The sequence below is a fragment of the Pinus tabuliformis genome, chromosome Q (genome assembly GCF_031772625.1).
Source record: "Pinus tabuliformis cultivar Carrire ecotype Pingquan chromosome Q, CPIR1, whole genome shotgun sequence".
Classification (NCBI taxonomy): Eukaryota; Viridiplantae; Streptophyta; class Pinopsida; order Pinales; family Pinaceae; genus Pinus; species Pinus tabuliformis.
The window spans coordinates 998,472,673-998,496,484 of NC_142296.1; the positions used below are offsets into that span (position 1 = coordinate 998,472,673).

Sequence of the window (23,812 nt, forward strand, 5' to 3'; positions counted from 1 at the left end):
TTATACATTTCAAATTTCAAATTTTATGACCATATGACTCAACATTCCCCTTGTTTCTCACCTTATGCAACAATACTAATGAATTATTATAATAATCCACTTTTTAAATTTAAGACTTATCCACTTATCACTCCAGATTTACAAAAATCACACCTTATCACTCCAAAAATTTACACCTCTATTAAAAAAATACCTTATTACTCCACTAAAAATAAAAATTTCAAAATATAATTACACCTTATATCTCCTTTAACATTACAAGTTTCAAATTAAAAACACAACTCTTTCCATTAACTTTACCTTTTAATTCCTTTTAAACTTCCATTAATTTTTTTTATTTTTTATGAAGTCACTTTGAAAAGGTGAATTCTCATTTCAAAGGTCAAAGCATACCTTAAAAGAATTCATAAAGCACACCTTAAAACAATTCGTTGGAGAGATTACATATGGCAGCAAAACTTCTCAACGCATCCACTCATTAACATAGTACTCTATGCCAATGGCTTCCACGTTGGCTCAACGCTGGTCTTTAAAATCTGTTACTTCCTCCACGCGGAATGTTGCTGGATATTCCACAATGCTGCCCCTTTTTATTATTTGTTGGAATTGCTACACGGTGATGACTCCTTCGATGGCTATACACAATGCACTACTTCAGCCAATGAGATTCCAGATTTCATTATTCATGTTAAAGCATCGGAGAGCGGACATAGTCAATTCTGGGAGAAGCTTGGATCATGGTTATTCATGTTAATCAAAGCAAAGCGCTGGAGAGTGGACAGAGTCAACTCTGGGAGCAATTTGGATCACCTCTGTTCAGAGTAGCTACTCTGTCTAATCATACGATTGTGGTCATACTTTTGTTTTTGGACTTAATGATTGCTAAGGCTTGGCCTCCAAAGGTGAATGAAATGTTGCACAAAACAAGGAGCTAATCCTCCTCAAATGCCCATGACCTTGCCAAATAGAAGCCCTCCTCTTTGTCCACAGCCTCCTAAAAATAATCAACTTTGAAAGGGGTTGAGAGGTCCTATAAGAAAAATGTTAGAGTTTGTGTGATCCTTCCTTGATGCTCTTATCACCAACACTCTACCTATGGGCTACAAGATCAAGAGACAAATTAAGGTAGAGAGAATATGAAAACAACTAAATAAAATACAAATATATACAAGAAACCAAATCAAGTGATGAGATTGAACCCCATCAATTGGTTTAGCTTAGAAAAGCTCTCAAATAGCTAATGTGAATCATTGAAGCACTATTTTAAAATATTTAAATTTTTTAAATGGATTGCATGCATACAAACTACGTCCAAACAAATCCCTACAAGACACTTTTTTCGTAAGATAAAATATAGAAATCCAAATAACAAGTGAGAGTTCATTTGAAAGTGCTTCAAGAGTGGGTTGGTCTCCCAAAGATTTTCCCTCATGCTTGATCCAAAAATATGAATTCTTCTTCAATACGCAAGTCACACATTAGTCTTGATAGATTTAGATAAACAAACAATGAATTTAAACTTCTAGAAATTTATTTGAAAATAAACTAGAACTTCCAATATCTAGAGCCTACTTTCAAATCAAATACTAACACAAGATAGCTTTGCACTAGCAAGTTTACAAGAATATATGGAAAATGAAATAACTTAGCATAGAAAAGATTATACCAATAGTTCACAATGCACTATGCTCCAAAGGAAGAATACCCATGAATGGACCCCCAAAGTCTTTTTATTGATATTCTTGAAAAGTATACAAAGTAGCAGTGCTTCCACAAACACAATAGCTAGTAAAACAATGGTTCTACAAGTGAGAGCACAAAGCTTTTATAATATAGAAGCTTAGGAGCCAATCCCAAGGAAAATGGTGACAATCTCAAAGAAAATGGGTGACAATCCCAAAGAACCTTCATGCAAATTCGAATTTCCCAAGTGGCATCAAGAATCCCTCAAGTAAAATCGAATTCCATGATGAAATGGCAAGTGTATATGGGTGGGAACCAATGTGGAGATAATTTCCCATAAAAATCTCGGCCAAATATTCTATCAAATCCTCCCAAATGTGCATTAACTCCACAAATTTGAATTTGTCAGTCAAAGGCTGTTGCATTTATGTCAAGAAATTCGATTTCCTTGAGTGGGCAATGTATTTATGATGCAGTGTGCCAAATCATCCTCCAACTTGTTCTTTGACTTATGATAATTCCAAGTCATTTTGTCACATTGAGCAATTTATTTATTTCCATTTAATTTATTTCGGTTTAATTTATTGCCAGATTTCCCACTAAACTTAGGAAAAGTGGGTTTTGAGGGTCTAGAACACATTTTAACCCCTCAAAGTACGTCATAGTAGAAATTTGAGGGTGAGAGGTGTAATTTTAATTACTCATACCCCATTCAACTTCTCTAGGTATCACTTATTACATTTCATACACAAATTTTATTCCAATTTCCACCCTGCGAAAATTTTTCAAATTAAAAAATGAACCCCTAGACCTAATCAAATTCCACGAATTTTTTTGTGTGATGTAGTATGGTAATATACAATGACCCTAGACACTAGGACTCACCCAAGGCCTCACCACCAAGCTGTACTTTGGCTTTGGGGTTATGCATGGAGGAAAAACTTAATTAATTATTAAGTCCTCGTAAGGAGATGATAATTACCCAAGTAAAAAAAGCCTCCAGAGTAATACTTGTTGATTTCTGGTAGCATCAGATATGCTCTAAGTCTGAAATTTTGTAGGAAGGCTAGGGCATATGTATTCCAAATAACCTAGAAAGTGTTTTGGGAAATTCCACTCGAAGACAGTTTTATTAAAGTAATTAATTATGTTAACGTTTCCCTAAGTCTAAACCTAGGAAGTTAAAATAATTAATGGGTATTAATCTAACTGTGGGTGTAACATCTAGAAGAAGATGAGGATCAAGCAGAAATGATCTTAGCCATTGATTAGCTTTTAATCTGGGCCGTTGTGTGAAAATTTCTGAATCGAACAAGCTAGAAATCCTACTGCAATAAATTGATTTGCATTACCTACTTGTGTTTTTTAGTTAACAAGTTATTTTTAGAAATATTAAATGCAAATACACTGCAACCTACACCAATATACAAATCAAGTACTAAAAAATAAATGAGACAAACACACAAAGGACACACTTATTTTTGGACTAAACGTCCTTGGAAAAACCCAATGTGGGAAAACCGGTGCAACAATGTTGAGGGTTTTCTATTATTAAGCAGAAGTTATGAATACAAACGCTGGTTGCCCTCCTAGCAAACCAGTGACAAAGAAATACAATGGCGGAAAACCTGAGTGAGTTTTACCTCACTTCACACAGTAGATTCTGGCTGATCCGACAACAAAACTGGCTGGCCTCGGCTACAACTGCGCTGCTCCTTCGCAGTAACTGCGTGGGCCTGTGTGGAGCTCTCCTAGGCTCTGCGTCAGCTCTTCTGCCCACTGCGTCAGCTTTCTCGGTTGTTCTGACAGTTTCCGGTAGTTCCAGTACTTTGCGTGGAAGGCAACCCTCTCCCTCTGCACTAGCCTTTCTGGCTCTGCGTCAAGGCTGCTTGGGCCCAGACTGGCCGAGCATCAACTCTCCTGGCTACTGCGCTGCCTCCACAAGCTTCTCTCCGCCTCTCTGTCTATATTCCCGAAATATCATTGCCCCTCAGCTGCATGATCTCCCAATCGATTTCCCTCCTGAGAACTTCTCACCTCAGAAAATCGATTTCCTCAATCTCTCTGTGTGTGTTCTCCAATTGACCCCAAGCCTTCCTTTATACTTTTCCTGTTGAGAAATCAACGGTCGTGATCTAATCTCTAATCAACCGCTAAGATTAAATTAGATTTGATCCTCGTCACTTAGAAGCTTCTCACCCATATTTACATTAATTCACTTTAATTATTTTAATTTCCTAAATTTTAACTTAGGCACCATTAAAAATAATTAATTATTTGAATAACATGAACTTCGTTTGGAATTTCTCCAAACGATTTTTGGGTCTTGGAGATCTCATGTGTTCTAGCCCCTCCACAAAATTTCGGAGTTAGAGCACATCTGATGCTACCCAAAAATCAACACGTTGAATGTCAACGAGAAGATTATTTAAGGAGGCTTGAGGGTCATTTGGAAAACACACCGAGAGAGATCAAGAAGATCGAATTTCTCAGAGAGGGCAACGTAGTAGTTGTTAGAGGAGTGATCAAAGTGATCTTTTGCAGTGAGGGGCAGAGATAGTATTCGGAAGAGGGAAGTTTTCCTGGGTCAGAGAGTACAAGGCAGAGAGGGCAGAACGACGTCTAGAGAGAGGCAAACGCTGGCCCATGTAGAGTTGAAACAGTGACAGCACAGGCCTTATAGGGAGATCGAATTCCTGTTGAGGAAATCGAGTTTCAAAAGCTGGGAGTCGGGGTGTGAGGCCGGGAGTCAGAAATTCGGAATTTCCAGCTAACAGAGGTTCTGAAGGAGGAGTAGCATGATTCCTAGCAGGGGTGATGCAAAGACTGCGTGAGGCTTACGCAGTGTTGCGCAGAGGGGATGCAGAGGCTCCAATCCAGCGTGATCAGACTTGGATTCTTCCAGTGACAGGGTGAGAGCATCTAACTATTTGTTTTGTCCAGTTTCGCTCTGTATTGGATTGCTAGTTGAGCATCCAAGGAAATGTACTTAGATTTACTAATGCATAATAATAAAACCCTCAGATCTGCTGCACCAGTTTTCTCGCATTGGGTTTTTCCGGGGACATTTGTCCAATAATAACGGTGTCATTGTGTTTTATTTTCCTTCTTGCTCAGTTTCTTGTTTCCGCATTATATTTAATTAAGTGAAGGCTGCAATGTATGTATTTCGATATTTTCCTTAGTAAATTGCAAGTAATTTGTTTAAAGGAATTTAACAAATAGGAGAAATGTCATTAGTTGCTGCAATAGGGATTCCGGTTTAGGAATTTTCACAATACTCACTTGATGACAAGGTCCCAGGCTACCCAGACTTGTTACATAACTCGACTCCTCATATGAGCATCACTTTTACATTCCCTCCTGCAGGGCTTGTGGAATTTGAGTACAACAGAAAAAGATGAAAAGATGTTAAAATTGGCAACTAGGTACAAATCCCACTTTGGACAACTCCTTTGAGGAAGATAATTGTGGCATTGAATTCCTCTTTTCGAGAGGACCAAAATCGACCTCAAGAACACCAAATTTGGATTTTATTTATTCAAAAGAAATTCTGCAATTCATGACTTTATTAAGGCGGGAAAAATTGAAAATTTGAAATTCAAATTTGCCTCCAAATGTTGAGGTCGACTTTACCTCCATAAGGACAAATATATTTCATTCTCATTGAGACACATTGTTTGGGCATAAATTAAAAGGTTTCATCTTTTGTGGAAGCCACAACACAAGGAGGACAGGGCCGAGGTTGATATGGGTGGTTTGGAGATCTGGTTATGGGTTTTTGATGAGTCCGAAATGCAGCTGAGTTAATCCAAGGCATAACGAAGGAGGGGTTGTAAGGCTGCAAGTCTTGTAGTAATTACAGGAGGTTCGTAGGTCTATATTGGGCTAGTTGGAGGAGTCGTTAGGCCTTACTCCCTCAACAAATCAAGTTACAGGCAACCATGAAAAGCATCATGTAGAAGTATGCCAGCCGCAGTGATTGGAAACTTTGTTGACAGAATCAGAATGGGCTAACCAGGTTCGAGATCTTGTGCTGTCTAGTATATATCCATTTTGGGTTCATCATAATTAGTTATGAAGGCCGCTCAAATTGAACTAGGACCGAACTCTATTTGGAGTCTTCCTTGTAGCCGGTGTGTCTTCTATTGATCTCTGGTTAGGGAAGATTCTGGTTGCTATTGTTTGAAGGGAGAATGGAAGACTTGCCTGGGCTGCCTCCTTGTCATAAATTGTATTTTCTTGCTCCCTTTCTCTATTGAACATTTGAAGATAATAATAAGAAGATTTGTTCAAGAGTTTCCCCATCTTGGGGTTTTTCCTTGGCTTGAGCCAATCTCGGTGTTCTCTTGTCTTGGCTTGTCTTTTTCATATGTTATTTATGTTCTTTCGTCAATTATTGAGATTTTAGTTTATGTGAAATGGAATTAATCTTGGGCACTTATGAATTATTGAAGTAATTGACCTAAGCAAAGAACATGTTTCAAAATTAACAAAAGAAGAAGTAGGGTTGAAAAAACTTTGGCGATATGATGATCTCTGATAGTACAAGCATCCTTTGGTACATCCTTGGGCATGGAGTCTTCAAAAAGTCTTCAGGGGTCACTCCAGTGGTTAACATTTGGCTCCACATGGGGATGCATGCTAGATAGCAAGTGATAATATGCAAGGACCTAGAATCTACATCCACCAACAAAAGGCATATATCAGTAGCGTCCTTTCAAAATATCATCATATAAAATCAAATACAAAAGTGAGGAAGTACATAATGAAAATTTATTCTAAGAGCATAAATGAGAATTTATTCAAAAATGAAACTACTTAACCAAAATGACAGACTAGAATTAGAAATATAATATAGAGATGCCCCATGGCATCAGATGTCTTCAGTGAAATCCATCTTGAGAAACTGCCTACTCACAGGCAGATCCATGGTTTGCTTTTCTGATGTGCCTTGCCCAATTCCTAATATTTTAGGACTTTGATCCATCCCAACACTGTGTTGTACATGGTCATCAGATTTACCAAATCCTTTTCGCTTTTTTCTTTTCTTCTTAATAGATTGTGATGTTGATGTTGATGCAATCAAAGTAGACCTTTCTGCCCGATCTTGAAGATGCTTAGATGGAAAATTTGAAGTATCCAAGACTTCTGTGACCTGCCTTTCTCCATTCTGCATCTGCTCTGACATGGGTGATGGATCAATCTCATAAGTATAAACTTGATTCCCCTCAGTTTCCTTGCTATCCAGGTCACCTTCAATTAGCCATTTTTCAATGGAATAAATGACCTCCTCATAATAAGATGAAGCTTGCTTCAGTGGATTGGGAGGCTTATGATCTGTTTCTTTGTTCTTTTCCCATTCGTGATCTGACCTAAGTTGAAATTTCTGTACTTGTAATCTTTCCATTTCCTCCAACCTATTCTGAAAAGTGATTTGATTAGCCTTCATAACACTTATTTCCTTGGCATGATTTGTTTCCATGGTGTTGATTAATTGCACTTGTTTTTCTTCCATGGCAAGCAACCTATTTTGAAGAGCGGCCATTTGACTAGAATGATTAACCTCCATGGTACTCATTTCCTTCGCATGATCTACTATTAATCTTGTTTGATTGAGTTCCATGTTTTTAATGAGTTGAGCTTGGTTGAGTTGCATATCCTTAATCATTTGAGTCAACTCCTTGATGAGATCCTTATCATTTGCTTCAACTTTCGCTTTGATCTTTCTTTCATCTCCATATTTTTCTTCAAAGGCGTCAATGATTGATTCTAGAGAATCGAAATTGTTAGCAGGTAAGTCTATGAACCAATCCATAGCATCACCATCTAATGAAAGGATGAAAAGTCTCATTTTAACATCCTCATGGTTAATATCATGGCACCATTTGCTCACACAAAGGTGGAAATACTTAAGGTGAGTTTCAGTACTAATGGCATTGTTACCTAGAAAACTAAGTTGCACGAAGCGCCGAAACGTTTCGGAGTTTCCAAAACGGGTACGTTTAGAAACATCACCTCCCAAAAATGGAAACATCGACCGAAACGTTAGATATGTTTATATATATATATATATATATATATATAAAGAAATTTATAAATAAGTGAATAACACAATATCTTGCAAGAAAAAAGGGAATAAGACCCATAGATGACAATTTATAAGGAAAACCAAGTCTATATTAACTCTCATAGATGATACATAATGGTCATGTTTCCACCGAGTTTCAGAGTTTTGGGTACGGGTACGTCCTGAAATGTCGGCTTACTAGAAGTTTCTTGCAACATAGCTAGAAAACTAGGCAACTCTTCAATGGCTTCAATTGCTTCATCTGTAATAAAATTCAGATAGCCTGGAATGTTAGTAAAATCACAAGGGGTGAACAAATCATTCATGATGTCGTGCTCACTTGACCTTGAAAGAGCAAATGGATACCAGAGAGAGGCTCCTGTCCATGATTAGCAAGAAGTCTACGAGAAGAAGACTTCAAGCAGAAATCCTTGCAAAAAATGAAATAAGTGGAGTTGCCACTTGAACAAGAATCCAACTCTAAAATCCAACATTAAAAAAACCAAAAGTTAGTCATATTCCAAAATTGTTTATTTTCCACCTGTCATGAACACCTAACAGTTAGTGAGAAAAGCCCTTAACCCTACAAGGTGTGGTTGGTGGAAAAACTAAGAAATGGGGCTGTCACCTATTCCCAACTCTCTCTGTATAAGCTCTCTCCTAGGTTAGCTAAGGGGGGTGGTCCCTAAATGGAAAACTAAGAAGGTTTCTAAGAGATGTTAAATTAGAATTACTTGAGACTGTGAGCAAATAAGATGAACAATATAAAGTGAAATAAGCTTTAATAACCATCAACACATGAGATAATGATAAACATATATAAAACTAGTGCCTTCAAATATTGCTTTAAAAATAAATAATACTTGCTCAAAATACAATGAAGTGTTCCAAATTGAAACACAAGTAATCCTGTCAATCAAACAAAAGATGTTAGCAATATATGATATCAATGCAAGATATACAATATGCTTTCAAAATATATGATCATTCACCAATCCAAAGCATGTAATGAGGCAATATGGAAATGACTTGCAAAGGAAACCAGTTAAAACCTTACTTGCATAAAAATAAATAAGATGGTACTTCCCTAAATAAAATATTCAATTCAAAACATATTCATCAATGACAAGTACATGGATAATTTGCAAGTAAAATAGTAAAATGTGTTAGGATGAAATGCACCTAAACTAAAATTTGATGTAATTATCTTGGTTAATTTTAATCTAAATGCCTAGTCTAGATGTGACATTTCTTCCAACTATTTTGAAACAAGTCTCTTATGTGAGTTGTGGAAGGGGTCCAAAGAAAGACAACCAAGGCTATATTAACGATACCTCCCTTGGATTATTCAACACACTCGATGCCTCTGGCGTTGCAGAGACTGTGGCACTGACAACTGCAAGGTCACCATGTTAACCACATAAGAGGGTCTATGCCCCTCAATTTGATGAAAGAAAGGGGTTCCTAAGAAATATCTTTCAACCAAGTTTATGTTGGGAGGTAAATTAAGTTAAAAATGCAACTATATTAAAATGCCTAATATGCTATGCAAGTAAGCTTACAAATGCTTTGCAAAAATGGAAATGATTCAAGTAATAGAAATATGCTCAACAAGATAACTTGGATAGTTGGTCAAAATAATACAAGATACATAAGCCTCATAAACGTATAAGGTTGTAAGTTGAAAATAATTGCTTTGACAAATGATAAACTGATAACCAACCAAAGCAATGAAGCTTAAAATTTATATGCTTGCAAAATGAGCAAATAACTCAAAATAAATGAGCATGTAAATAATGAGCCTATTGTGAGGCCAACATGAAACAAATTGTTAGAGTAACTAAATCTACTTTGCTACTTGAAATGAGATGCTTTGCATAAAATAAATTGCTTCCAAAAGTAAGATTTAGAATTGTGCTTGAACACTAAACTTCAAATGGCAAAGCATGAAAATAAGTAACAAAAAGCAAATTCAGAAAATTAGCTTGTGAAGGTGATGTTGTGTTAATTTTAAGGCATGCAAGATGAAAAATTAATAAAACAAGCTCAAAATCAAACCACCCACATGTTCCTCCTTTTGCAAAAAGGAGAAAATGATGCCTTGGGTGAAAACCCAAGCTCCCACAAGAAAAACTAAACTTTTATTAGATGTTACAAAATGAGGAACCTTCCAAGATGTCTCAAGTAAAACTTCAAGAGGAATCTTTACAATTTATAAGGCTTCTCAAGCTCTAGATCTCCTTCTTGAAAGTCAAATTCAGAAAATGAAGAAAGTACAATGAGAAAGCTCTTAAGATTGAAGAAGATAAGTGTCTCTTGATGCCCCAAGGCTTGGCCTACAAAGGTGAATGAAATGTTGCACAAGACAATGAGCCCTCCTCTTTGTCCACGACCTCCTCAAAAAAATTGATTTTGAAAGGGGTTGAGAGTTCCTACAAGAAAAAATGTTAAGAGTTTGTGTGATCCTTCCTTGATGCTCTTATCACCAATACTTTATCTATGGGCTGCAAGATCAAGAGACAAATTAGTGTAGAAAGAATATGAAAATAACTAAATTAAATACAAATAATATACAAGAAACCAAATCAAGTGATGGGATTGAACCCCATTACTTGGTTTAGCTTAGAAAATATCTCAAATAGCTAATATGAAACAATGAAGCACTATTTTAAAAGTTTAAATTTTTTTAAATGGATTGCATGCATACAAACTATGTCCAAACGAATCCCTACAAGACGCTTTTTTCGTAAGATAAACTATGGAAATCCAAATAACAAATGAGAGTTCCTTTGAAGGTGCTTCAAGAGTGGCTTGTGTTAGAAAATCAGGAAAGCAGAAAGATTTTCTTATATAGATAATTACTTGTGATTATTTTATCTTTTAGTTAATCAAGCAATTACCAAAACAATAGCACGAGGACAACAGATGTAGGTGGATATCCATGGCAATAACCCTATCTAGGGGAAAATCCAGTCAACAATTCTTGCTTCAATAGTTTCTCAAGATAATCCAAGACTCTTGACCTAGACAAAGACTTCCTCCACACCAAGTCAACCTTCAATCCTTCTTGCAGATGATAACCCTTCAATAGCAACTTCGAGCTAGTAGCTTCAACTTGTAGTAGTAGCTTCAAACCAACAATTGGTAGCAGCAACAACAACAACAACTTCGACTAGACAAAGGAAAACTTTGATCTCCCTAGATACTCCTCCTGAATGAGAGATAGATGGCCCATAATTTTGATCTTGATGAATTCTTCTTGCCTCCAAAATTTCACACTTCTTTTCATCCCCTTTCCAACTCTTCTTCAACTTTGCATTTCTCAGCGTCCAGCTTCAGGATATCGAACTATGAGAGAGAGTGTGAATTGCTCCAAATGAATTCGAACTGTCTTGTATATATAGCCTTCCAATGTGGTTGAATTGTCCTTCTTGAAGCCGACTTGATCTCTTCGAGGCTGACTTGGTGTGGAGGGGACAAATAACATATTTGACTCAATATTAATTCTTTTGACATGATTCAAAAGCTCAAGAATGGTCTCTTTTAATGGACAATGACTCTAATGACTCGGAACAAATCCTATAAGTCCTCAATGGGGAATTTGACCTAAAACAAGATAACCCAAGCATGAAACCCATGCTTTAATAAGTCATAATAATAATAAAAAAAAAATATTTTCTTCATTCTTTTGATAAATACATTTCATTATGACTCAAATACATTTATGAAGATCGAACCTAGTTACATATTTCAACACTCCCTCTTAACTAGGGAGGTATTCATAAGTATAAGGACAAGGAAGATCTCAAAACACATGAACCATGAAGAATTTAGGTACCGCAATGCCATGGACTAGATTCCTGACCAGGGCAACCTATCCAGGTGGGACTAAGATGGACTAAAACTTTCAACCTCTCTAGGTACCATCAAACTTATTTCCTAACCATCAACCTAGGGATCTAGGTGCGTATCTGAGGTCAAAGCTCCATGACCAATGCCACCCTCCCTACTTCGGGAACTAGACATCAACACAAAGTGTCTGCGAGATTTCCTCCCAGGCAATGTGTCTCACACACAAAGCCTCAACTCTCCTAATTATTCCAATCGGTAACGAATCCTCCCTGATCAAGCAGATCGGTAACAACAAATCTCTCTAATCAAACTGATCGATAACAATAAGCATGTAAAACATGCTATCAAACCTCCGAGAGATTTACCTGTACAAGCATAACCCCAATTAGTAACAAACTTTCAAATGTACAGAAATAAATACAAACCTTTGTGGTCTTCCAGATCAATAATGTCGTTTCACAATTTATCGCAATAGGACTTTCAAATGAATCTTGATAAAAGATTCCTCAATCATACATTTTGCTTTCCTACGTCACATGCAACAACATATTCTTCAATCAAATCATGCTTTTCTTATCTTAGCAGCCCCTCAAAAACACATCCTTTAGTTTCTTCTTTCAAGGTGTCTATCATGACTATGATATGCCCTCCCTTTCAACCAGGGAGATCTAGACTCCCTCTTAACTTAGGGAGATTTCTATCATTCAAGCTCCATCTTAATTTAGGGAGCTCAATTTTTTTTCTACGATATCGGAGGATCTTTCATGGCTTCCATCCTTCTTATTAGAGTTATCATGACCATTATAACTTTCTTCATTATGCTTATCATATCCGCTTTACTTACGACATCTTCACCATCTTGACGATTATGTACCTGCACAACTTAGATAACAAGTACAACCAAATCTATAGAAGCATGAAGTTAACCATATCAGAATAATGGAAGCATTCAACTTTAGACATCAAATACCCAAACTTAGTTACAAACAAGAGACACATACTTTTCAACTTCTTGCTAGGGTTTTCGTCATAGACCTTAGACTATATCATGAAGACTTTGAGCATCTCGAACATAACAACCTTCATTATATCTAGGTTTTCAATATTTCTCCTAGAGGTATGACATCCCCTAATACAAAATATTGTAAACCTTAGAAGCAATTCAAACAAATATAGATCTACAATGCATCTAACAACTTTAGAATTCATATGTTAGAGTCTTAGACTCCCTACTAGGATTTAGTGCAAAACCCTAGATTTCATACATGAGATTTAACAATCAAAACCAATCACAACGCAATTTAAAGTAACAACATGGCTAGCTTCCACTAGGGTTTGTTGTAAACCTTAGATTTTACTAATTCTCAACAATCAAACTGATCACAATACAATTTCAGGTTTTTATCAACCTTTCATAAATCTCAGATTGTCACACTTTCATCATATATCAGAGATTTTAACTTCTACTAAGGTTTAGTTACAAAACCCTAGAATTCACAAATACTATCAAGCTAGAGAATCAAACTTCGACTAGGGCTTAGTTCCAAACCCTAGGACTCAAGACCATCAACAATTAGGTCAACACATATATCTAGGACTTCATCATCAAGCATATCATAACATGTGTTAGTCAAATCCATTGACACAAACATCAATATTTTAAGGTTAGACATATAACAAACTTGATCAGACTAGGGTTTTGATCGGACAAACACATATATACCTATGATTTCATTTCTAGGACACTATCTGAAATAAGGGTATTGCTTATGAACTCTACCAAACCCTAAAGATCTAGGGTTTCAATACATAACACAACAAACCCTAAAAATTAAAACTTCAAAAGTTTGAGTTTTCAGTGATCACCATTCAACCCTAACAAGTTAGGGTTTTCATAACCATACCAAAACCCCAAACATGACATTATCAAAGCATCAAACATTTTCTCTAGACTTCATCAATAACCCTAAGTAGGCTAGGGTTTCACACATTATCATCGACATACCCTTAAGTTAGGGTTTTTCACAGAGAACCTTTCTAGGGTTCCACAAGAGTAATCAAAGATATGATGAGGGTAGATTTATCTAATGATGAATCACCCAATCAAGAATCCTTACGATTCAAGAAAGCTAGACACAATGATGTTAGTAGTAGTTTATCAAGAATGAATATGAAGAGAGCAAAAAACTAGTAGTTCAAAACATACCTTTTGTTTCTTAACAAACCTTGTAATTCCAATGCTTTGTCTTGTGAGGCCTTCTTCCACAATCCTTGAGTCTTCAACAAGTTTTCCTAAACAATGAAAATATGAACAGAAATGTGATTAGTATTTAACGCAAGCAAAACTAGATAAGTAAGCAAAACTAAAAATGAAAAAGGTAATAAGATACTTATCTTTGGAGGTTGGTGAGGGCTCCCTCCAAGCTTGAGGGAAACCTATAACCTTATAAAAACAAATAAAAATGTTTTTCCAAAAATATGTTAAACCTACAAATACTAGAAATCAAACAATGAAATAACTAAGGCTTAGATCAAAGGACTTAGTAGTGTAAGTCCCTTATATCCAATTCTTCAGGCTTATTCTTCTTTGGAGATCCTTCTTCAACAACATTGGATTGGTATCTGTTTCTTTTCTTGTTCTTCGGATTGTCAGGACAGTGACTTCTATAGTGATCCATTTTTTGACATTGGTAGCTTTCTATCTTGGACATATTGACCTTCCTTCTTGGCGCTTTTGACTTTTTGAAGTTTCCTTTCTTGTGAGAAGCGGAGTATGCATTTGAAACTTTTTCTTTCCAACTATTGAGACCTGAAGCAAAAGAACTCCAAGTAGGTGGCAATCCCAATAATGCAGTAATTACTAGCTCCTTTTCCGGTACAATTTCATCTATGGCTTGAAGTTCATCTCTAATTCTAGATATCCTTACAAAGAAGGAAGCCACAGTGTCATCCTTTGTCATTTTTGTAGTCCTTAATTCATTCTTCAAACTTGCTACTTGACCGATGTTCTTGATAGTGAACAATTTTGATAAGGCTTCATACATTTCTTGAGCATGGTCTATATTGGAAATGTATGGGACAAGATTGTCCTTTATGCTTTCTACCATCAGTGTCATAGCCAATATTTCTGACTCTCTAAACTTCACTTTATCTGCATCATTGGATTCTTCGGTAGGTTTCTTCACCTTTCCTTTGACCAAATCCAAGACCTTGTTCTTTTCAAGAATGAGGTCAATTCTTTTCTTCCATGCCCTATAATTTGATGCTCCTTCCAATTTGTTCTCACTCTTTATTGTGTTAGACATTGTCCTTGAAGATAGTGAGCTTCTTCCCTTATAAGAGCTCCTTATATGATCCCTTGATCAATCCTTTAGACTCCTTTCAGTAGATGCTCAAAATTGCCTTTTTTCTCCTTTGCCTTAGCTCTGAAACCATGTTAGAAAATCAGAAAGGCAGAAAGATTTTCTTATATAGATAATTACTTGTGATTTTTTTATCTTTTAGTTCATCAAGCAATTACCAAAACAATAGCACAAGGACAACAGATTTAGGCAGACAACTAGGGCAAAACCCCTATCTAGGGGAAAACCCAGTCAACAATTCTTCCTTCAACAGTTTCTCGAGATAATCCAAGACTCTTGACATAGACAAAGACTTCCTCGACACCAAGTCAACCCTCAATCCTTCTTGCAGATGATAACCCTTCAACAACAACTTCGACCTAGCAGCATCAACTTGCAGTGGTAGCTTCGACCCAACAACTGGTAGCAGTAGCAGCGTCGACCAGACAAAGGAAAACTTTGATCTCCCTAGATACTCCTCCTGGGTGAAAGATAGATGGCCCAAAATTTCAATCTTGATGACTTCTTCTTGCCTCTGAAATTTCACACTCCTTTTCAACCCCTTTCCAGCTCTTCTTCAACTCCGTATTTCTTAGCTTCCAACTTCAGGATATCAAACTATGAGAGAGAGTGTGAATTGCTCCAAATGAATTCGAATTGCCTTGTATATATAGCTTTCCAATGAGGTTGAATTGCCCTTCTTGAAGCTGACTTGATCTCTTTGAGGTCGACTTGGTGTGGAGGGAACAAATAACACATTTGACTCAATATTAATTCTTTTTACATGATTCAAAAGCCCAAGAATGGTCTCTTTTAATGGACAATGACTCTAATGACTCAGAATAAATCCTAGAAGTCCTCAATGGGGATTTTGACCTAAAACAAGATGACCCAAGCATGAAACCCATGCTTTAATAAGTCATAATAATAATATTAAAAATATTTTCTTCATTCTTTTGATAAATACATTTCACTGTGACTCAAATACATTTATGAAGACTGAACCTAGTTACATATTTCAACAGGTTGGTCTCTCAAAGACTTCTCCTCACGCTTGATCCAAAAAGAAGAATTCCTCTACAATACTCAAGTCACTCATTAGTCCATATAGATTTAGATAAACAAACAATGAATTGAAACTTTTAGAAATTTATTTGAAAATAAACTAGAACTTCCAATATCTAAAGCCTACTTTCAAATTAAATGCTAACACAAGATAACTTTGCACTAGCAAGTTTACAAGAATAAATGGAAAATGAAATAATTCAAAATCTAAAAGATTATACCAATAACTCACAATGCACCATGCTTCAAAGGAAGAACACCCATGAATGGATCTCCAAAGTCTTTTTATTGATATTCTTGAAAAATGTACAAACTAGTAGCGTTTCCGCAAACACAATAACTAGTAAAACAATGGTTCTCCAAGTGAGAGCACAAAACTCTTATTATATAGAAGCTTGGGAGCCAATCCCAAGGCAAATGGTGACGATCCCAAAGCAAATGAGTGACAATCCCAAAACACCTTCATGCAAATTCGAATTTCCCAAGTGGCATCAAGAAATCCCTCAAGTAAAATCAAATTCCACGATGAAATGACAAGTGCATATGGGTGGAACCAATGTGGGAACAATTTCCCATAAAAATCTCTGCCAAATATTCTCCCAAATCCTCCCAAATGTGCATTAAATCCACAAATTCGATTTTCTCAGTTATGTCAAGAAATTCGATTTCCTTGAGTGGGCCATGTATTTATGATGCAAGGTGCCAAATTATCCTCGAACTTGTCCTTTGACTCATTCCTTTGACTTGAGATAATTTCCAAGTCATTTTGTCACATGAAGCAATTTATTTCTCTCCATTTAATTTATTTATGGTTTAATTTATTGCCAGATTTCCCACTAAACTTAAGGAAAAATGGGTTTTGAGGGTCCATAACACATTTTTAACCCTTCAAAGTGTGCAATAGTAGAAATTTGAAGGTGAGAGGTGTAATTTTTATTACTCATACTCCATACAACTTCTCTAAACATCTCTTATTACATTTCATATACAAATTGTATTCCAATTTCCGTCTTGCGGGAAATTTTAAAAATTAAAAAATGACCCCCTAGACCTAATCAAATTCCACGATTTTTTTGTGTGATTTACTATGGTAATATACAATGACCCTAGACACTAGGAATCACCCAAGACCTCACCATCAAGCCATACTACGACTTTGGGGTTATGCTTGGAGGAAAAAGCTCAATTAATTATTAAGTTCTCATAAGGAGATGATAATTAACCAAGTAAAAAAAACCTCCCAGAGTAATACTCACTTGATGATAATTTTTCATTTGATCTCCTTGTCATACAGGGATACAAATATATTGGTGATGTCTCTTCCCCAGATTTCCTGCAACCACTCATTTGATTATGTGTGTACTGTTTGACAAACTGATCACATATTGAGACATATTGAAAGACATACCTAGATTTTGTTTGAAACTCCTAGTGTATAGCCATATTTGGCTAGCAAGGATTGGGAACATATTGCCTTGTTGGAATCTTTTCTCTTTCTCTGAGCTCCTCCCTGGACTTTTCTCTTCGTAGAATTGATTAGGGGCTGAAAGGAGTTTGCCTTCCCAACACTCTTGCATATGTTGAACTAGGTGTTCCTTAAGTTCCCCTGCCTTTTTTCTTATGAGAGGTTTGCCCCAACTCTTCTTCTGCCAATACTGGTGGCTCTTGAATTTGTGGGATTCCATCTCATATTCTACGGTCTCTTGCATTCCAGTCTGCATTGGCTCTGCTACTCCTTTCGATGTTTCCTTCATTTGGTCTTTCATTGCTTCTTTGGTTGCTTCTGAATCTTCCTTGGGTGCTGGGGTTTCCCCTTCCTCTTCTCCTTTTCTGGGTCTATGCTCCTTTCCCATTGAATTCAGGATTTTAAAGCGGTTTGTTATTGGAGGAGTGTGCATTTCATTTGACATTGAAGATGTGTTGGGGGATTCTTCTCTTTTGGTTGCTAATTGTTTGCATATTTTGGGGGTCTCTTTCTAGTTGAGTTCGTTGTCTCTTTTTGCAGTGTTTTGCAAAATGGCCATTTGCATGGCACTTACTGCATTTAAATGGGAGTTACTTGTAATCTAGATGCTGCAGATGATGCCATCCACATAGGTTTAGCTGGATGGCCTGAGGTAAACCCTTCTCAAGATCAACTTCAATGCATAGCCAGGCACATGCATATTGATTTGCCTTCAGTTCAGTGCTGTATATGTACCTGCCTGTGCTATAGGTCAAGGCAGCCCATAAAATTAATGGGAGATGCAGAAGGTGATCGTAGGCCATACAACTTTGGGGATATCCTCTTTCAGATTGAAGTCCAAAGACCAGTGATTAAAGCGTAGGCTACAAATCCCTTATATTATTGTCCACTTTTAAAATTAGATCCCTATATTTTATTACTACATGGGAACACTCTCCCACAAGTGGGGGTTGCACTCTCTATGCTCCTGACATTTTCAGGATGGGGAAACTCAATGTAGGATGTTTGCCCACTTTCCTCTTTTGGGGAAACTCGTGCAAATGCAGGGTGGGATGTTTCCCAAGAAATGGGTGATGCTTGGGCATTGCCTTTCTGAGAAAAGGGACTCCTCGATGCCCTCCCATGATTATTGTTCAATGGATAAAAAGAAAGAAAATCGTGATTGTTACAACTTACATGGAAATTTCAATATTTATTTCATGTTTTCATTGTTCATGTTTGTCACTTGTCATTCCTTTTCATATATTTAATTTTTTAATTTTTTAGGATTTCAAATGGGGTTCCTTATGTCGGGGACCTTGATGTAATTTGTTGGGTGTCTCCATGTGTCCCTTGGACGTGTTTACCTATTCCCACATCTCCTTGTCTGAGAGACTTGTTGGAACATTGCTATCTTCTTTATACTGGAGCAGAATGGTTGTATGGCCTTTGCCACTAAGAAAAAGGGACAATGTTCCTTTCATAAGCGGACACCAATACTCATTTAGCCATAACTTGATTGTCATAGGGTTTGGCTAGAGCCCCTTTAATTTCCCAATCAATGCCATTTTTGCAAACAAGAGAGATTTTCTTTCGGGATGCTGATTGTGATACTCACTCTTGGAAGGCCTATTGTGCACTTAACAAACCGATCATAGTCTATCTTGGTCCATTTTCCAGTCTTCAAGCCTTCAGCAGCCAAAGTCTGGAATTCAGTGACCCCTTTCTCAAATGAGGGGTCATTGGGACCGCTGTGCTTTTCCTCCATTGCTGCTTTGACACCCCTACTGCTACAAACACGGGGCACCCTTTGTGAGATTGACAATGTTGATTGGTTCTCCATGGTGGCTAGGATATAAACCTTAACGGCAAGCAGTGGCTTCAGAATCCATTATTCCTTTTTCTTGACACACAATTTCTAATAATAATGAAGATTGCTAATAATCTTATACCTATTACTTATACAGTTTTCAACCAATATCATGGATATATCTCTTGTTTTTGTTTATCACCATACTGCTTTTGTGGCTAAGCTTCCTGATTATTATTACAAGTTGAAGGTAGAGGGAATGTGCAAGTGTCAGGCTACTTTCAATGACTACTGCCTCTGTGTAACCATGTTCATTATTAGTAAGTAATGTTACCTTTGATGGGCTTGAGCAATATTTTAATGAGTGAATGGGTTCTTGAATTTTTAGTGAACTTATGTATTCCAATCATTAATCACATATCCACCAGTAAATCTTGCAAGAAAGGTTCTACCATGACATGTTTTGAGAAATAATAAAGCTATGATGTAACACGTTATCATTGTAGTTATTGTTTGTATATTTTGTATATTGCTAAATATGACAATATTGTTTGTGAGCCTTTACTTACATTAGATGTTTTAACAGTGTCCTGGGGACCCTCTTGAAAAACAAACTAATAGGGGATCCTTTCTATGGTTTGGTGAATGAGTCTATCATCGATATTGCTGATTCTGGGAGGGAATACTATACGTTTTGGTTCTTCACAAGATTCCAAGCATCTCTGGTAGGTTATCATGCTATAAATTTCATTTATGTGAAACTGTGTCAGCTATTGCTAATATTTTTTCTTTTGTACAGCGAAGTAAGAAAGAAATATCTAGTTTTAAGTTTATGAAACAAGAGTTAACATTCTCTTTGATTAGTTAATATCGGGATCTTTTTGAATGGTTGAAAATTCTGTGATGTTATATTTGAGTAATCGTGTACTAATCACCAATCTAATTCTGTAAATAAATCTCACACCCATCTCGATATTTTCAAGCTTGTGATTGGCACTTTTCCATTGCCTTGTTGTTTTGATATGACAATTTGCTTATGTTTGTGTTTAAGTTCATGTGAACAAATGCTATGATGCAAGATTGTAACCATATATCTTTTCTAAATTTCCAATGCAAGATTAACAAGCAAAAACATAATCCCATCTCAATAAAGCTGTTCATTTGATCATCATTACTGAAACTATAATGATCAATTTTTCATCATCAGCTGCACTGAGTTGAAATCCATCTCTAAAAGGAAAAAAAGTCTGCATTGAGTACATCAAAAACATAGCATTGGAAAAGTCTTAAGATGTTGTTATAAGCACTGATTGCTCAGAACTAGCTTTCAGCTTCAGATGTTACTCAAAAGCCATAGATATGTGCTTGTGAGCTACCTAAAATACTTTTCGATTGACATAAGTAATCACAACTTCAGTTCCCTTGAATTAAAAGGAAATGTGTGCACATAAGTTTTGTTTCTATTAATACAGATTTATTTAATATTTTTAGGTCAATATAATACCTGTCTTCAAGCTGTAAAGCACACCTTTTTTGGAAACTCACCTAAGTGCCTGCACAGCACCGTTCAGAGTCTGAAGTATTCTATATTCTCCCATTCAAATTTATATTCCATTGAGTTGTTAGCCCATAGATCTGTGCTTAAAGATAATCAAGTCCATGAACAAAGTGCAACCCTAGAAGCACTTAGGAAGGTTGCTAGCTGTTATCACAACTACTCTTCCTCTCACTTTAGGTTGTTTCCTTTTTTGGCAGAAGCAGAGAAAACCCTAGAAAAAAATGTTCAAGATGTTCTTTAGAACAAATGGTGGACTTGCATCAATGTCTATCCAATTAGGCATTGGAGTCCATATAAAAAAGCGAATGGATTTGAATGCAATGGAGAAGATGTAATTAAACCATTCATTGATGTGCCATAATTAGTCCTGTGACCACTCAAATTTTCACCATGGAAAAGTATAAACCGTAAACATGAGAAACTGGTGGTAACTATTAGGCAAGCCACTCAATGTCACTTCTGTGGCCTTGCCTCTCACTTTAGACTAAGGAAACATTTCCTAGCCTAGTGGGGTATTCATAAATGATCGACTAAACCAAAACTTTGTAGTGTGGTAGAGAGAGAAGTTTAGTTGATTATCTTAATGTGTGATTAATCTGAACAAGTTAATTTGCCTTAATTTGTATGAGAGGAGTGTGATGAAATGTGCAAATTAATTATTAAATCGGTCCCCAAAGTGTGAATGCAAACCAAATGTACCGAATTGTCACAAGGAGCAATAAATCCTAGAGTTCTTACCTGCAGCTCAAATATGAAAGGAATGTGTGAATTTTAATATATAACAACAAACATACATTTTCTCCAAACTTATCCAGTAAAAGCACAATGAATGCTGGAAATGTAAAGAGAAATGTGACAGCCGTAGTGCAAAGTTATGCTAGCAGATTTGTTCAACTTTGATCAATGTGCTAGATAGAATTCACCGAGAATTCTAAATTATGATTTAAAAGTATATGTGAACCTTCCATTAACAAGTGTTATTAACCATGTAGCATTGAGGTGAGAGAGTCACCCGCAAGACTGTAAAGTAAGTTCCAGATTGCAGTTTTTAGCTTATGATGTATCCAAAACTGTGAAATATGATCATAAAACATTAAAAGTTAAGTGCAACATGAACCATGAGAAATATTGCTACACTAGTTTGATTACTTAATGAAGTTATGGAGTAATGACATACAAGCATGTTCAATTTATTGCACCAAGCATTGATCCTTGAATTTAAGAGTGAAATCAAAAGTCAGAAATGATATTCCTAGTTGTTATTTCCAGATTTGGAAACTATTCACCATATCATCAAAATAAACATACATTGCCAATTAAATAGTAAACCACCATATCATAGGTTTGCTGTAAATTCAGTGCCAAAGTGATGGAAAAGCCAATTATTAGATTGACCTTTAAAGTGTCAATGGATTAGCAAGTCAATAGATCATTTATCACCATGGAAAGCTTAGATTCACCAAGTAACATGTTGAAAATATTAGCGAGAGAAGGTCTTCTCTGGCTTGTGCCTTAGCCAGAGAAAGACCATGATCAGTGTTTCTTTTAGCATGGATGAGTTGGTGTAGATGGACGAGTTTGTGGAGACAGAAAATTCATGCGCAAATATTGGAGGGTCAGTTAAGTCGATGTCCAAGTGCCAGTTCGAATTTAGAAGATGACGAATTTGGGAGCTTCAGTCTTCATTGAATCAAGGACAAGTTTAACTAGCAGTTCAACTTAGCTAACAAGTCAAACTCAACTTGTGTCTAAATTCATACTTGCTAGATATAGCATGGATCAAATTGTTTAAAAGGAGGATGAAGGCACAAGTTTGTATCATTATTGTTTGCACGAGTTTGTGTGAAGAGAGCTTCTTGTTGAGAGCGTGTATCAAGGAGGAACCAAAATGCAGAATTGAGAAAGACTTTCTTGGCAGATTTGCACTAGAATTTAGGAGGTTTTACCTAAATAATAGGAGTCACTGCTGTGCTAGGAAATAGGAGATTTCCTGTGCTAGGAAATAGGCGCAGAGACTGTGCAAGGAAGTAGGAGCCATGATCAAAGTTTTTGCAGGCAAGTCTAGGCTAGATCAGCAGCAGAACATCTCTGTTCTCAATAGACAGACTGCTTTGTATTTCATCTATTTACTCTATCAATAAAATTCTACAGCAAGGAGAGGGTTTTCCCAAGAAAAATTACAATGTTAATTGTGTGAATGTGTTCTTTATCTCTATGCTTTATTCCGCTGCTTAAATATTGTGGAGAAATTCTATTTCTTGGTGAAAATAAATTAGTTTCAGATTGTTCATCATAGCAGTTGCAGAATTTCAGAGAAAATCTACATGGTATCAGAGCAGAGAACAACGTAAAGACCAGCACCGAGAAGATCAGATTTGTGAAGAACAAAGGTCAGTATGTGAATAACAGTTCTTTGGACAAGGAGGATGGTGTACCAAGTGTTGGAAAATTCAAAGTGGCAGCTATTAATTCCAATTTTCCTTAACCTTAATATTTGCTTGTGAACTTTGTTAATCTTCTTATGTTCTTTAGTTAGATCTTTTCACCAAACAAATATCAAGAACGAAACAGTAACAATAGAGGACACAGAAATTAGGCTCTCAGCCAGTTCAGAACCCCTCCAAGGGGAAAACCCTTAAAACTCTTCTCTTCTTATAGAATCTGCTTCAAATGAGACATGTTACTGCTCAAACTAGTAGGGGTCCTAGGAGGGGATCTTATAGAGCAACTACTAGGTCAAGTGGCAACAATGGAGCAATAGCCCACTGTCACCTTAGCTAAAGCTCCCTGCTCTTTACGGATTTTCACTGATGGGAGGAGTCCCGATATGAGAGGAATCACGAGGATAGATAGATCAATGATAGGATGTGGAGTGATTCCTAAAGCCTATTCACAAGAGAGGCTCAGATAATTGGTTTACTTTCTTTGGAAGCAAGGTGATTGGCTCTCTAAGAAGGGTTGGGGAATACCTAGACCTAGGTTTGGAGAA

At 36.5% G+C, this 23,812-nt stretch overlaps 1 protein-coding gene across 2 annotated transcripts in view; it reads left to right on the top strand.

Annotated features, from left to right (window-relative positions):
- LOC149222830 (mannosylglycoprotein endo-beta-mannosidase-like) overlaps positions 1-23,812 on the top strand; it is a 218,849-nt gene that overhangs the window by 34,340 nt on the left and 160,697 nt on the right. For both annotated transcript variants that reach the window (XM_089385642.1, XM_089385643.1), the window contains exon 3: positions 19,852-19,990. In XM_089385642.1, coding sequence (XP_089241768.1) covers positions 19,852-19,990 — 139 coding nt within the window. The remainder of the gene's footprint in view (positions 1-19,851; positions 19,991-23,812) is intronic.